Raw genomic sequence first — 14546 nt, 5'->3', positions numbered from 1 at the left:
AGCCAACCTTGCAGACCAACAGCCAACCATACCACAGCTGACCTTGCTTCCAAGTGTCTCCCGGGCCCGGGGAAGGTTGAGGGTGGTCGGGAGGCCATGGTCAGTTATGACTTATATGTGAAAGGGGCTTCAGGGAAGACAATACAGAGTATAAAACAGGATCGTACAATATAATAAATATAATAAATTGTTCCTTAATTCAGGAAGACAACTGTAAAGCTTTACTTGTTAATGTGTCAATTTTTCATACTTGGAACAGAAAGTAGAATGCACTTATATACATCATGTATCCAACAACATATACAATAAATAGCACATACAGCAGACTTGATTTTTATTCATTTAAACAACCCATATTAACAAAAACAGAAACCAAACACAGTAGAATGTTGATCTTGCAGGAAGATTTAAAACAAAAAACTAGATAAAACCATTGGACAGAATGAAAATCTCAGCTGTTCCTACAACAGTGCACAGATGTTGAAACATCATTAACAATAAGTAAAATTCAATTCTACGGTCAACATTTATTGGAAATGTACAAGGTAGTAGTAGTTGTTGCTTCTTCTTCTTCATCACTACTGTAATATAAAATAACCTATGCCCACAGTCACATTAAGGTTACAGCCATTATTGTTTAGAACCTATGTTACCAATAGTTCTCATTGATAATCTTTGTAATGCATTCTATATCAATGTAATGTCATCAAGCTGACTAAATACAGGGCAATCCTTGCGATTATTCAATAACCCATATCCCAATGCTCAGTTTTATAACAACAGACATCTATTGTACTTCATGTCATATGTATATGCACTTATCATCTGTACCTATCTGTGATATAACAACACCTATATATAATGTTACAACACCTATATGTAATATTACAACACCTACATGTACATGTAATATCAATACTACACCCTGTCCAAAGTTGTTGCATAACGCCTTACAACATCTGCTTGTAGTCATTCCACAGGCTGTATGGAGAAGGAAGAGGAGAGAAACATTTAGACATGACCATGAGAAATTGAGGGACATTAATAGATAAAAGTCATGCAAATGTAGACCCAATTTGCATAATTAATGAGAAAATACTGTAATTCCATATTGATAAATAACTGGAATTTCATACTTGTGACATTTGAAAGTCATGTGAAGGTGAACATGGTTGAATATGAATTATGCAAATGAGGGCCTTATTTGCATAATTGATCAGAAAATGTTTCCTTGCTGGTAAATGGTGCACACACCAAGTCTTCCGCGACAGGGGTCCGTTATGGTGCACGGGAAAAGGTGACGAAAGGGTTTTGAGGGTCAAGGTTTGAGTTCACATCTCTCAAAATCTACTGCGAAATGACAATAAATAGCACCATGGCTGAAAAGCGTAAGAATTAATGTGATTTTGATGAAAATTGATTTTGGGGTGTTCAATGTTATCTGCCCTTTTCGACCCAGATTGATCTTTGTGGTATTCTGTTGACAGTGTTGCTATGCCTTGCCGTCCGGTTAATGTGAAAATCTCAGTATTAGGATTTTCTTTATAATTGGCTTAATTATACCTAAGAGTTTTCTCTTGCCTACTGTATCAGTCATTTTCCTGTGTAAAATTCCAATTTCCTTTGGGACCAAAAAGAATGCATTATGACATATGATGTTTCTGTATTGATAATGCAAATTAGGTACTCATTAGCATAATGCACATTCAATTGCATTCACCTTTCCTAAAGCTACCTATGTCTCCAACAGGAAATCCCTACCATTGACCACTAAATACATACATGTATTAAGTATTCACCTTGATCTATGCTCCCTACATTATGTATGGGTATGAAATTACTACTATGTACCATTTACTTCAAAGGAACCATAAGTAGGTCCTTAATTATGCAAATAAGGTTTTAAATAGCACAAATCATTGTTATAACCTCGGTTTGCAAAACCACCCTCATTCCTACTTGAGATATCATGTTTCTGAGTAATTATAGCATTGTCTGCATTATTATGAAAATTAGGACCCGATTAACATAATCTATAGCTATTCATGTTTGTGTATACATTACCTACCTACAATGTGAATATTACCTTCCTATCATTTAGATTTCAGGAGATAAAAAATATCTTAAGCATTTCCTCATTAATTATGCAGATTATCTGTATCTATATAGCCGGTATAACCGGCCTTCGGCGTAACACACCTGCTTTGCAGGCACACGGCGCAGCAGCAGCTGGTTATATTACACCAAACGATCTGTCAAGTCTAACCTTCGCACATCTAACTGCATGCATTGTTTAAAGCTGTCTAATGAGGATGCTTCTACAGTACTTGGTGGCAACAAGTTTCACTCTACGATTGTTCTAGGAAAATATGATTTTTTTAACACATCAATCCTAGGTTGATAAGTCTGATACATGTACTTGAAGGCATGGCTATTTCTTGTCCTTTTCTGAGCTGGTATTAGATACTTATTAGTCGGTACGTCCACCGGTTTATTAGTCATTTTGTACATCATGCAGAGTCTGGACATTTCCTTCCTCATTGAGTGACATCCACTGCAGATCTGTTTCATCCACTGCAGATCTGTTTTCATTTTGGTGACACTAGCACCCCTGTCGTAGCTGTTCGTGCAGAATCTGGTTCCTTGTCTTTCTTAGTATATGGATCCCATACTGCTGCGGCGTGTATGGTCTTACTAAATGACATGTATTGGTCTTACTAAGTGACATGTACGCAAGTGATTTTAGCTTTGATGGGCATGCCCACAAATTACGTTTGATTACTCCCAATGTCTGTTTAGCCTTGGTTGTAATTTTAGTAACATGGGCATCCCAATTCAGGTCAGTTGTTATTGTAACACCCAGATATGGGTGTTTTTTTGTTATTGCTAAAGTCTGATGGCAAAACTGTAGATAGTTACATGTGGGGTTCTTTTGCTTGTTATATGCATTGATGTTATAATTTTTCGGGATTACACTGCATGAGCCACTTGCTTTGCCATTCCTCGAGTGCGTTCAGATCTTCTTGCAGAAGTTGTGAATAATTATGTGTGGACAGTTCTATATATGACAGTCATCGGCAAATAACCTCACATTTGAATCAAGCTGACCTGGTAAGTCGTTTATGTACGAGATTAAGATGAAGAGCAATGGTCCCAGGACGATTCCTTGTAGAACTCCCGACGCTACTCTAATTGGAGCTGAGGCCTTGAAGTTCAACTCCCTTTTACCACTACCGTCGGCTCCATGTTGGTCAGGAAAGCCTTCAACCAATTAAGTGTAGTGCCTTGAATTCCATAGTACTCCAGTTTTGAGATAGCTTTGTTATGGGGGACTTTGTCAAAAGCTTTGGTGAAATCAAGTACAAATGTATTGCTAAATCCACCTGCCGTTTACTGTTCAGTGCACCATCTATGTCGTGAGCTGTTAGTATCAGCTGTGTTTCTGTGGATCGCTTGGCTCTGAATCCATGCTGGTAATCAGTCAATATATTGTGACTCTCCAGGTGCTTCATGACATAGCTGTGGGTAATGTGTTCCAGTAATTTGCAGCATATAGAGGTCAGTAAAACAGGTCTGTAGCTACTGGGGACCACTTTATCTCCCTTTATAAAAATGGCGCATATGTTTGTATACCTCCAGTCTTTGGGGATTTCTCCTGTACACAACCAGGTAATCTCACCTGCTGACGTTTCGGTATCTCTCAGACACCTTCTTCAGAGCTTCTGACTGGAGTGCTGTATCTCACCGCTATAAATAGCCGATGTAGGTGGCGCTTTTGCGGTGAGAACACTGTCCCAAATGCGGCTGAGTTTGTATGCCCCCTCGTCTCGGAAGAAGTCAGAAGCTCTGAAGAAGGTGTCTGAGAGATACCGAAACGTCAGCAGGTGAGATTACCTGGTTGTGTACAAAGAACCTCCTATATCCTATATTCTACCAACCTGATGAAATTATTTTCGGATTTCTCCTGTGTCTAAGGAATGTTGGAAAATATTGGTCAACACAGCTGCAATTTCACTAGCCGTCATTTTGTGGAACCAAGGCGGTGTTTGGTCTGGTCTGGATGCTTTAGAGGGATTGAGACCTTGAAGCATTTTTTCGACACCATCAGTGGAAATTTTAATATGCTCCATGGGAGGGGTACATGGCTGTCCAAGAGATGGCATATCTGAAGTGTCTTCTTGTGTGAATACGCTTTTAAACTGTGAGCTGAGTGCTTCTGCTTTTTTCTCACTGTCACTTAAAATGGTATTTCCCACCTTTCAATTTTCATGTACCACTTAGGTCAATTTATTAGGGGCATTGTGTATCTCTTTGAATGTCTGTTCATAAGGTACCTAAATTATAAGAATAGAATTCCTACAATTCACCGTCGAGGAGATATGGATTTTCCTACTGAATACACCATTTTCTCATTAATTATGGAAATGGTGTTCCACTAATTATAACTTCGTTGTGCTCCTCTTTAATCAACTTACCCACATGCCAAAAATGATTACATCTGTTCATTTCTTCTTGAATTATACCATGCGTAAGAGGTATTAAAAACCATGACAGAAGAAATGATAAAGAAAGAAGAAAAATGCACAAAACACACTGCAATCTAATTTTGGAAAAACAATGATGAAAAATTTGGGGATAGGTTCCCTGCTATGACCCCTAACTGGGGGCCAATGGTACTTTCAGATTCAAGCAGAAAAAGTGCATTCTCTACTTAGAACTTGAAGCATGTGAAAATTGTTTATATTATTTTATTATCTATCATTGCTGACATATAATTACTATCATGATAGTTAACGTTACTAGTTACCTCCATGAAATGTCATGGAGGTTATATTTTCAGTAGCGTTTGTGTGTGTGTCTGTGTGTCTGTCTGTTGGTGAACAAGATGGATGGACTTGAGAACGGCTGGATGGATTGGTTTCATGTTTGGTGTGATGATAGGGTCTGACCACCTCCTTGGTCTGACAAATACTGGAAATAAATAGATTTTGGGCCTCCTAGTGGCTTCCCTAGGTACTGCTGCAGTGGAACTTCAGCTTTTGATATCCTGTGTACTAGACATGCTATGGTCACGATTGTTGGGCGGTAGATAGCTCTCGTGCTCGGGAAGAAGTCATATAAGTTTGGGCCCCTAGTAGCCAGTTCAGGAATTGCAGGGGTATTTTGTCAAAATATTCAAAATAACTCAAGAAGGGAGTAACAGATTTTCATGATTTTTGGTATGTAGGTAGCGTAGATAAATATGTACAAAATGAAATACAAATTATCGGAGGATAGTTGCATAATTAACTAGAGTTTGGCGATCCCATACCTTCGCCGCATGGTATTAACTTGTAAAATTCAGGATATCCCCTCCCATTTCCTACACCTGAAATATGTCATCCTTAGCATTTACTACAAGGGAATTATGAAGTTTCTGCATGAATTATGGAAAGGAGGTCCGCATTGGCATAAGTTATGTCCAGGTGTATTTAACCTTCCTTAAGGTACCTACATGTGAAGTATGACTTCCGTAGCATGTACCGTAAGGAAAATACAAGTTCCTGCACGACTTATGTAAAAGAGGTCCTCATTAGCATAATTTATGGCCAGGTGTATTCACCTTTCCTAAAGGTACATATGTCTCAAATATGGCATTCATAGGATTTACCGTAAGGGAAATACACGTTTCTGCATAAATTATGCAAATGAAGTTCTCATTAGCATAATTTATGTCCAGGTGTATGTACCTATCCAAAAGGTACCTACATCTTAGATATGACATAAGTATTTACCAGAAGGGAAATATAATTTTCTGCATAAATTATGAAAATGAGGTCATTATTAGCATAATCTATGTCGAGGTGTATTTACCTAAATCCTAAAGGTGCCTATATCTCAAATATGGCATCCATAGCATGTACCGTAAGGGAAATACAAGTTTCTGCAAAAATTATGCAAATGAGGTCCTCATAATTTATGTCCAGGTATAATCACCTTTCCTAAAGGTACCTACATCTCAAATATTACATCCGTAGCTTTTACGGTAAGGGAAATACAAGTTTCAGCATAGATTATGCAAATGAGGTCCTCATAAGCATAATTTATGGCCAGGTGCGTTTATCTTTCTGAAAGGTACCTACATCTCAAAAATAACATCAGAACCATGTACAAGGTAAATATTACTTTCTGCAATACCATTGGTAGAGCTACCACCTCACATCTACTTGGTTTTTGGCAGAAGACGAAGAAGAAGAACAGGAAAGCAAAAACAGTATTTTCCCTCCCTACTGGGCTCCAGTGACGTCCCATGAGGAACGCTCCCGGGGGGGGGGGGGGGGAAGTAGGTCACCCGCCCGCAGGCCTGTCAGTGCAATTTAACCTGAATATATAGACATAATAGCAAATTGAAAGGGAATTTCAACTTTTTCTCATTAATCATGGAAAGAATGACCTGATTTGCATCTCATTATGTTAATCATCACTAATCATTTCTACTTGCCCAAAACAATCAAGATCCACCAAACCCTGCTTTAGTTATCCTCCTCCAAAATTTTGATAATAAAATGCCCCCTGTAGTACCGTAGGAACCCCCCACAAGACCCATCTTCGAACTTGACCTTCGTTCCCCCTACCCCCAACAACCTACTAAATTTCATCACGATCCAGTAAATCTCTCGAGTTATGCCACCAACAAACAAACCGACAAACACAAAACTTCCACTACAGCGCTAAAGGAACACAGCAGAAAACCCATCTTCGAACTTGACCTTCGTCTCCCCAACAGAAACTTACCTACCGAAAATCACCAACATCCGACCTTGTCTTCGAGAGTTATACCGGCGACACCATCATTCCACAAATCCCGACCAAACGCATACCCTTCTGCCTCACGGCGAAGGCAATGAGAAAATTCTGTCAGAGCAGTTTTTTCAATGTATCTCTTGACCCAGACATGCTGTGGTCCACATTTAATTGGCAGATTGCTTTTGGCATCAGGACAAAGTGGGGCAGGTTTGGGCCCCCAACTTTTCATTTTGAAACAGCAAGGAACGGCAACTGAAGGAAGCAAAGTCGCATTTTCAATCATATTAGGCATGGATAATATCAAAAATATCATGCAAATAAGGACTTCATTTGCATAACTAATACAAAAATGGCAAAACCATGTAGTGATAAATGATGGGAATTTTATACTTGTGACATGTGCAAGTTAGTTGTAAGTGAACATCACCATGCATAAAGTATGTACATGTGTAAGTCATTTACAAAAAATTCACAAAAACTCTAAACATTTCATGGATGTATGAAGTCATCGTTCTCAATCATATTGTCTAAAGGCATTATCCCAATTAAAACACATACTAACACCCCAAAAACAAACCAAATAAGGTTATGTCTATAAACTCCTGCTCTGTTGTGACGAAAACAGTTTTTCTGAGTCCTCGGATTTTGAGTTCCCGCAGTTGGGCCCACAATTATACTAAGATGTTACCGATTACATGAAAATAAACCCTATGAAAGTGTAAATGGCTATTTGTCTCTATTGTCGCCCCCCAAAATCTTATCCACACGTTTATGGCATCATTCTAAAGATCGTAATCTGCTATGTAATATGGTGCCAGTGTTACATGCTCTATACGACTATCCTATAACCAAGACATTATAACATTGGGGGTGATTTGTTTGCGTGTTTGTGTCACCGGTGGTATGTTTGTCACCGGATGCTTGAAGTCAGCATGACTGTAGAACATGTACATGGATTGTAATGATATTTGGTATGTGGGTAGCTGTTGGGAGGAGAATGGTCAAGGTCGATTTTGGGCCCCCTCGTATGTGTCACTGGAACTGCAATCATGCGTATTTGTAAAAATCTTCTAAGGAGAATAACTGAAGAAAGGAACGACAGATTTTCATGTTATTTACTATGCAGGTAGCTTGGACAGAGATGTACACAATGAAGTGCAAATTATGCAAATTGGGACTTAATTTGCAGAAGTAATGAGGAAAATCTGTATTTGCAGTGTTGTCTATTGCATGTTATGGCACACCTGTTGGTAGCGAAACTGGGTCAAATATATTCCCCAGGGCCCGACAGCTGGAGCTCAAACCATAAAGATATACAACCAAACCTGTACTTGTTATCTCCATGAAAAAAGACCAACAATAAATAACTTAAGCAAATAAAACACATCATATATAAAAACAAATTTCATGGAGATTTTGGGTCTTCAGACTCTTGTTGTAGCAACAGACAATGTGTAACGCAAAGACGTCATGCAAGATTTGCATATTGCGCAATGAGCTTACACAAAGGATCCTGGGGCAGCGTGCTCGATCGACTCCCGATTTTTCGGAACCTCTTACGACGTACACATCCCGACTTTGGGGTCCATCTTGAAACCTGCTTGTGACTTGCGTACGCTAATAGAAACTTTACGGTATAGGTAGTATTTGTATTTCATCCATTGTATGGTTGCAATGTATTTAAAGAGAGGCAATGGCACAATCTGAGCAAACTTAGTAAAGTAAATCCGCAACAATTTTGGAGAGAAATGAAACAACAAAAACTGAATGACAATAATAGACAACAGGAAGATGATAATATACCTCACGAAGATTGGAGAACTAACTTTAAAAATCTTAACAACCTGGTTGAAGATAGGCAGTCAGACAAAGAATTTCATCAATATGTAATTCAAAAAAGGCCTGACCTTCACAATATAATGAACAATACTAATAGTGCCATAAAAGATAAACACAATAAGGAACACACAGACAACATCATTAACAGTCTTTAAAACATCACAGGAAATCCTCTAGACTTTGAAATCACAGAAAAGGAAATCGTAGATGGATCACAGAACCTAAAAAACAATAAAGCATGCAGTATTGATTCCGTTCTTAACGAAATGCTGAAATATGGAGACACGAAACTTATCCCACCACTAAAAAAACTTTTCAATATCATTCTCCAGTCTGGAAATTCTCCACATACATGGAGTAAAAGTGTTTTAGTTCCGATATTTAAAAGTGGCGATAAATCAAACCCATCAAACTACATAGGGATAGCTATTTCCAGTTGCGTTGGGAAATTGTTCACATTTGTACTAAATAGACGATTGCAGGGCTTCCTTGAAAATGAAAATTTACTATCTCTTTTTCAGTCCGGTTTCTGGAAAAATTTCCGTACAAGTGACAATATATTTGTGCTCAAAACTCTGATTGATAAACAGATATCTTTACCTGGAGGGAAATTATATGCCTGTTTTATAGATTTTCGGAAGGCTTTCAACTTGGTTTGGAGAAATGGATTATTCTATAAAATTTTATCTTCTGGCATAGGTGGAAAGTTCTTTAGTATGATAAATCCACGTATTCCAATATAGAATTCTGTGTAAAAACTTCAGAAGGTCTTTCAAATTACTTTAAAGCAACCCGTGGAGTACGTCAGGGTTGTAACCTAAGTCCGCTTCTTTTCAATCTTATTGTTAATGATCTTCCAACCTTGTTGAACTCACCATTATGTGACCCCGTGTTTTTGAAAGATACTCCATAAATAGTCTACTCTGGGCAGACGATCTTGTTGTTGTATCAAAGTCAGAAACCGGTTTAAAAGACAGTCTTAAAAGACTAGATAATTTCTGCTCCTTATGGAAGCTTTCCATCAACAGAGATAAAACCAAAGTGATGATTTTCTCAAAAAATGGACGTACAGGCAAAAATCAACGTTCTCCTTTCCAAATACAAGGGCAGACCATAAATATTACAGGCTCTTATCAGTATTACATATCTAGGTATAGACATTACCCCATCGGGATCTTTCAATCGTACAACTAAACAAATCTGACTAAAAGCTCTCCGCGCATCCTTTAAACTTAAATCTCTATTGGCAACGAACTATAACCCATCTATTACCCTTTCACTAGATTAGTTTAACAGTCTAGTCAAACCTATTTTACTTTATTGTAGTGAAATTCTAGGGACTAATATACGATGTAGGGACTTGATTCTAAATGGGGTACAGGAATGTCCTAGTGAAAACATTAGGGAAATTGTATGCAACATCCTGTCTCCAATGTTAGGAACAAATGTAAATGATATTATTCTCAAGGTTGCCCGTACTGGGAAGAAATCTGATATGTTAACAAGTCGTCCTGTTCTAGTTCGTTTCAAGAAGTACAATGACAAGTTACATGTTCTATACAACTCAAAAACGTTATCTAATCGAAATGTCTTATTAGAGCAACCTACAACGTCCTATGAGATACTCGACTTGGAATATGTTCTTCTCAACTACTGCAAAATGCTACTTTGCGTCCCAAGGAGTTCTGTAAAACGCCGCAATAAGAGGCGAACTAGGAATGTTTCCATTGTATATTGACACCCAAACACAACTTATCAAATACTGGCTTAGACTACATAACTTACCTAATGATAGAGCATTTAGAAATTTGGAGCTGCAGTAAACTAAAAACCTATTCACAAGTCAAAACTGACTTCACGTTGGAAAACTACCTTTCATCAATTCGTAATAAATCCTTTATAGTTAACATAACCAAATTAAGAATCCGTTCTCACTGTTTAGAAATAGAAAAAGGCCGATACCATAATATACCAGCCAACCAGAGACTATGTCCTTCATGTCAAAATAGCATTGAAGATGAATATCATTTCTTAATGACATGCCCCGCATATACTGTAGATAGACGAAAATTAATGGATATGATCTCATGTAAATCCAGTAAACCCTTGCCAAAGGCAAACATAGACATGTTCAATCTACTTATGTCATGTCCCAACATCATATCTTCGTACTTAGGCCAGTACATATGTAGCGCTTTACAAAAGAGAGAATGTATTTCAACAGACCAAAACGTTTAACATATATTATATCATTATGCCATTTACGTTCATATATTCTTGTGATTATAGTTTTCAGAATAGAATAGACTAGTTTAGTACCCATTGTATTGATTGCATTGTCATTCTTGGCATACATTGTGCCATGTACAATTGTCGAGCAATAATAAAGTTCATTGTATTGTTTTCTCTCATGTTTCTTCTTCTTCTTCTGTCAAATGTTCAAATCAATTCATCTCTGTCATTTTTGGGCCAAATGACCTGACATTTGGCACAAAGGTAGACAGGGCAAACGCCCCCGGGCGTTTTTTTCTAATTATCTTCGCCGAGTACTATAGTACTCGGGGTAGATTATGTTTTCGGTTGAGCCAGCTGTTTGGTGGGTCTGTATGTATGTCAAGAGCATAACTCAAGAAACCTTTGATGAATCTTTATGATTTTTGGTAGGTGTGTAGTGGTTGTGCAAAGGAAGGTCAAGTTCAAAAATGGTTTACCTTGCTTTTTTCAACAGTACTGCAGCGGACTTTTAATTTTTGTGCGTTTGTATGTAGGTGAAAAAGTGCCGGAAACGTTGATGGATCTTCATGATATTTTGCAGGTGTGTAGATGTTGTGGAAACAGAGATCAAGTTCAAAAATGGTTCTCCTGGCATTTTCCGTCGGTACTGCAGCGGGCTTTGTGTGGATGTGTAATTCTTGTGGACAACATAACTCAAGAAGCTGTTGATGGATATGTATGATATTTAGTGGATGGGTAGGGTTTACGGAAAGGAAGGTCAAGTTCGATAATGGGCCTTCTAGCGAGTGCCTAAGGTACTGCAGCGGAGCTTCAAAATTTAGTGGCATATTTTCTGAAAGTGCTATGGTCATGATATTTGTGTGGTAGATAGTTCATGCCACAAGAAGTAAGTTCTGTAAGTTTGGGCCCCCTAGCGGCTTGTTTAGAACTGCAGTGGGTGTTTTTGTTTTGACATTCGGACACGTATTACTTGAGAAGGGGTGAAGAGATTGTCGTGAAGTTTTGTATGTAGAGAGCTCAGATGGTGCTTTACACAATCGATGTCTAATTATAGAAAACAGGAGCTAATCTGCATAATTAGTAAGGATAATTGTAAATCCATTACATTCCATAATGGGGCGTGTGACAGTGTTCCCGAAACAGGCCAGCAGAAGGCCTTGCCTAGAAGTGTAAATAAACAGATGGTGTACATAAATAAACAAATGGGGCAGTCTCACTACAATTCAAACAGATGTGTGGGTCCGGTTGGTTTTTAAAGTGTTCAGTTTCTGCATTTTTGTCAAACACACGGTTGGAGACATAACGGAAGGGGAACAAAATAGAAAGCCTTACAAAACACCTAAAAACATTTGAATAACCAGCCGGACCAACTCCTCTCCTCAGAGAGTACACTGCTAGGTATTACCTAGCACCGTATGGAAAAGTAACATGTACTATGTCTTGCAAAATGTGTATGATATGGAATAAAGATTTATTCTATTCATATATACAGTCAAACTTGTCCATCCAACCAACTGTATCCTACAACCAACTCTTGTCAACAACCACATTCAGACAGTCCCGTCCCATTTTACATAGTAAGTGAACTCTTTCAAGCAACCAACTGCAGGCTTCAACCAGCAACCACCTCCTCATGGGCCTCAGGGGTCATACTTTGTAGATTTTACACTCCATTCAATAACAAAATGATTGACAGTGGCAATCAGTCCAGTCGGCATTTCAATAGACCGATCCTGTCGAACACCATATCGAACGAATAGAAGACCAATAGAACCCCCTGTTCTATTCAGCCCATATCCGTCAAAAACAGCGTTGGCGGGGCAGAAATGGCACATGTAAAGCAGGGTACGTATATCTGGGACAGGTTTTCCACTGTATTGGTTGAATGCATGCTCAGAATAAAAACGAATCTAAAAAGAAAATAGGTCGGGCACTCAAGGGGAGGAAGCTTGTACCACATGCTGACTACTACAAAGTCCGCTAGCGCAGAGTTTCGTCTCTTCAGTTACTGGTGTCTGAGCTGGTTAACTTGAATGTGAACAGGGAAGTAAAAGAAGGCATTTTAATTTTTAGTTAGTAGATACCATGCAGCTGTTATGCATGCAGTCAACACAGTGGGAACCCTGTCACAGATATACGAACCCTGTTTTACACGTGCATCGGCTGCTTGTCAGAAACTGGGCGCTGATGCCCACCTACAAGGGAAAGCTATGCGGCGCATACCGCTTTAACATTGCCCGAAAACATTACGCTCTCACCGCAACTACACCTACCCCCTCCTTAAACAACTCAACCTGGTGGATACAGCCTTCAACAAAGAAAACATAGCATTCTTATTTGGCCCGCTCTGAAAGGGTTTCAGTGCCACAAAAGCTAAACCGAAGTCAGTGGCATTATTTTCAACCTAGCCGCGGCGGCCATGTTTGGTCCGTCAAACCCTGTTTTTGACGGAGGTGTTCGAAATCGAACAGGGGGCGTGGCTTTGGGATCGGTCTATAAAAGATTCTACAGTCGCCGGCAAGCTTGTGTATGTAGCAACAAATGTAGAACAAAGTGAATTTAAATGTAGCAACAAATGTAGAACAATGGAGACACGAAGCTCAATGTAAACATTCATTGTAAGTACAACAAAGGTTTTGTACGTGTACCCGAAAAATCTTTTGTTATGTTAACGTTTATTGGCAATGTAATCGATAGTGAATTGTAGTCTTGTAGACAACAACAGTTTAGTTTGTTTTTTATTGTATATACTGTATTTCTTCACTTGTCTTGTAATTCTACATGTATATGCATAACAGGCAGATAAGTGCTATACGTGCTAAGTATTTATGCAGCCTCATTTATGCCCACAAATCAGCGAACCGACCCCAGTTTTATCCAACAACCAACTCAAGTCAACAACCACATTTCCTTGGTCCCTTGACTGGTTGTTGGATGCAAGTTTGACTGTATTGACTGTACCATCTAATTATAACTTTCAATTTTTTTGATGATCAGTTATAACATATATCAGCACACTATACACATATACTAGTCCTGTACCACCAAATGAGTTTTATCCCTATCTAGACTGGACTCATTCTCCCCCCCCATCATAACTTTCAAACGGTATGGTGTATGATCAAGTTTGCAGGGGGTGATAAGCATGTAAATATTAATCACTCTCCACAATAAGCCTTGATTATTTGGCGAAGATAATGTGTTCGTGGAACTCTAGTTTTTTTTGATATGGGGTTTTAAGATGAGTTTTTTGCCACTTTCAGACCAAAACTGTTGATTTGGGCCTCCTGTCCTCTTCAATTACAGCCAAATGACCTGAAATTTGCTATGGGGGTACATAGAACAAATGCTCGAGGAACTTTGATCATATTTTTGGCATGCACCACTTCAAAATATGATTTTGGGGGGGATTTGGGAGAGATACTTGGCTGCTTTCCTCATATGACCATATATGGTGTTGCCATATATGGTCACATCTTTATTCCTATGGTCAGGTGGACTAATTCGGTCAGCCATTGAGAGAGCACCTTACAAAACACCCATGCATTTCCAAAACTGGATCTGATTGGTTGAAATAGTCAATCTAGCACTAACACTTACATGTGCAGGGCATGATGTGTTTAAAACAACTTCATTTACGCCTGCATTAAAAAAAAACGCTTGCGGTGTTTCTATCATAAATGTGA

At 38.6% G+C, this 14546-nt stretch overlaps 1 protein-coding gene across 4 annotated transcripts in view; it reads right to left on the bottom strand.

The window, feature by feature from the left end:
* Positions 1–317: 317 nt before the first annotated feature.
* Positions 318–14546, bottom strand: part of LOC136421181 (DNA polymerase delta subunit 4-like) — a 39908-nt gene continuing 25679 nt past the window's right edge. For all 4 annotated transcript variants that reach the window (XR_010753395.1, XM_066408366.1, XM_066408361.1 and 1 more), the window contains exon 4: positions 318–981. Coding sequence is in view for 2 of the 4 variants with exons in the window: in XM_066408361.1 (XP_066264458.1) it covers positions 951–981 (31 nt within the window). In the remaining 2 variants the exon portion in view is untranslated. The remainder of the gene's footprint in view (positions 982–14546) is intronic.

The sequence above is a fragment of the Branchiostoma lanceolatum genome, chromosome 1 (genome assembly GCF_035083965.1).
Source record: "Branchiostoma lanceolatum isolate klBraLanc5 chromosome 1, klBraLanc5.hap2, whole genome shotgun sequence".
NCBI classification, from domain to species: Eukaryota; Metazoa; Chordata; class Leptocardii; order Amphioxiformes; family Branchiostomatidae; genus Branchiostoma; species Branchiostoma lanceolatum.
This window is presented reverse-complemented; position numbering and strand designations above follow the sequence as displayed.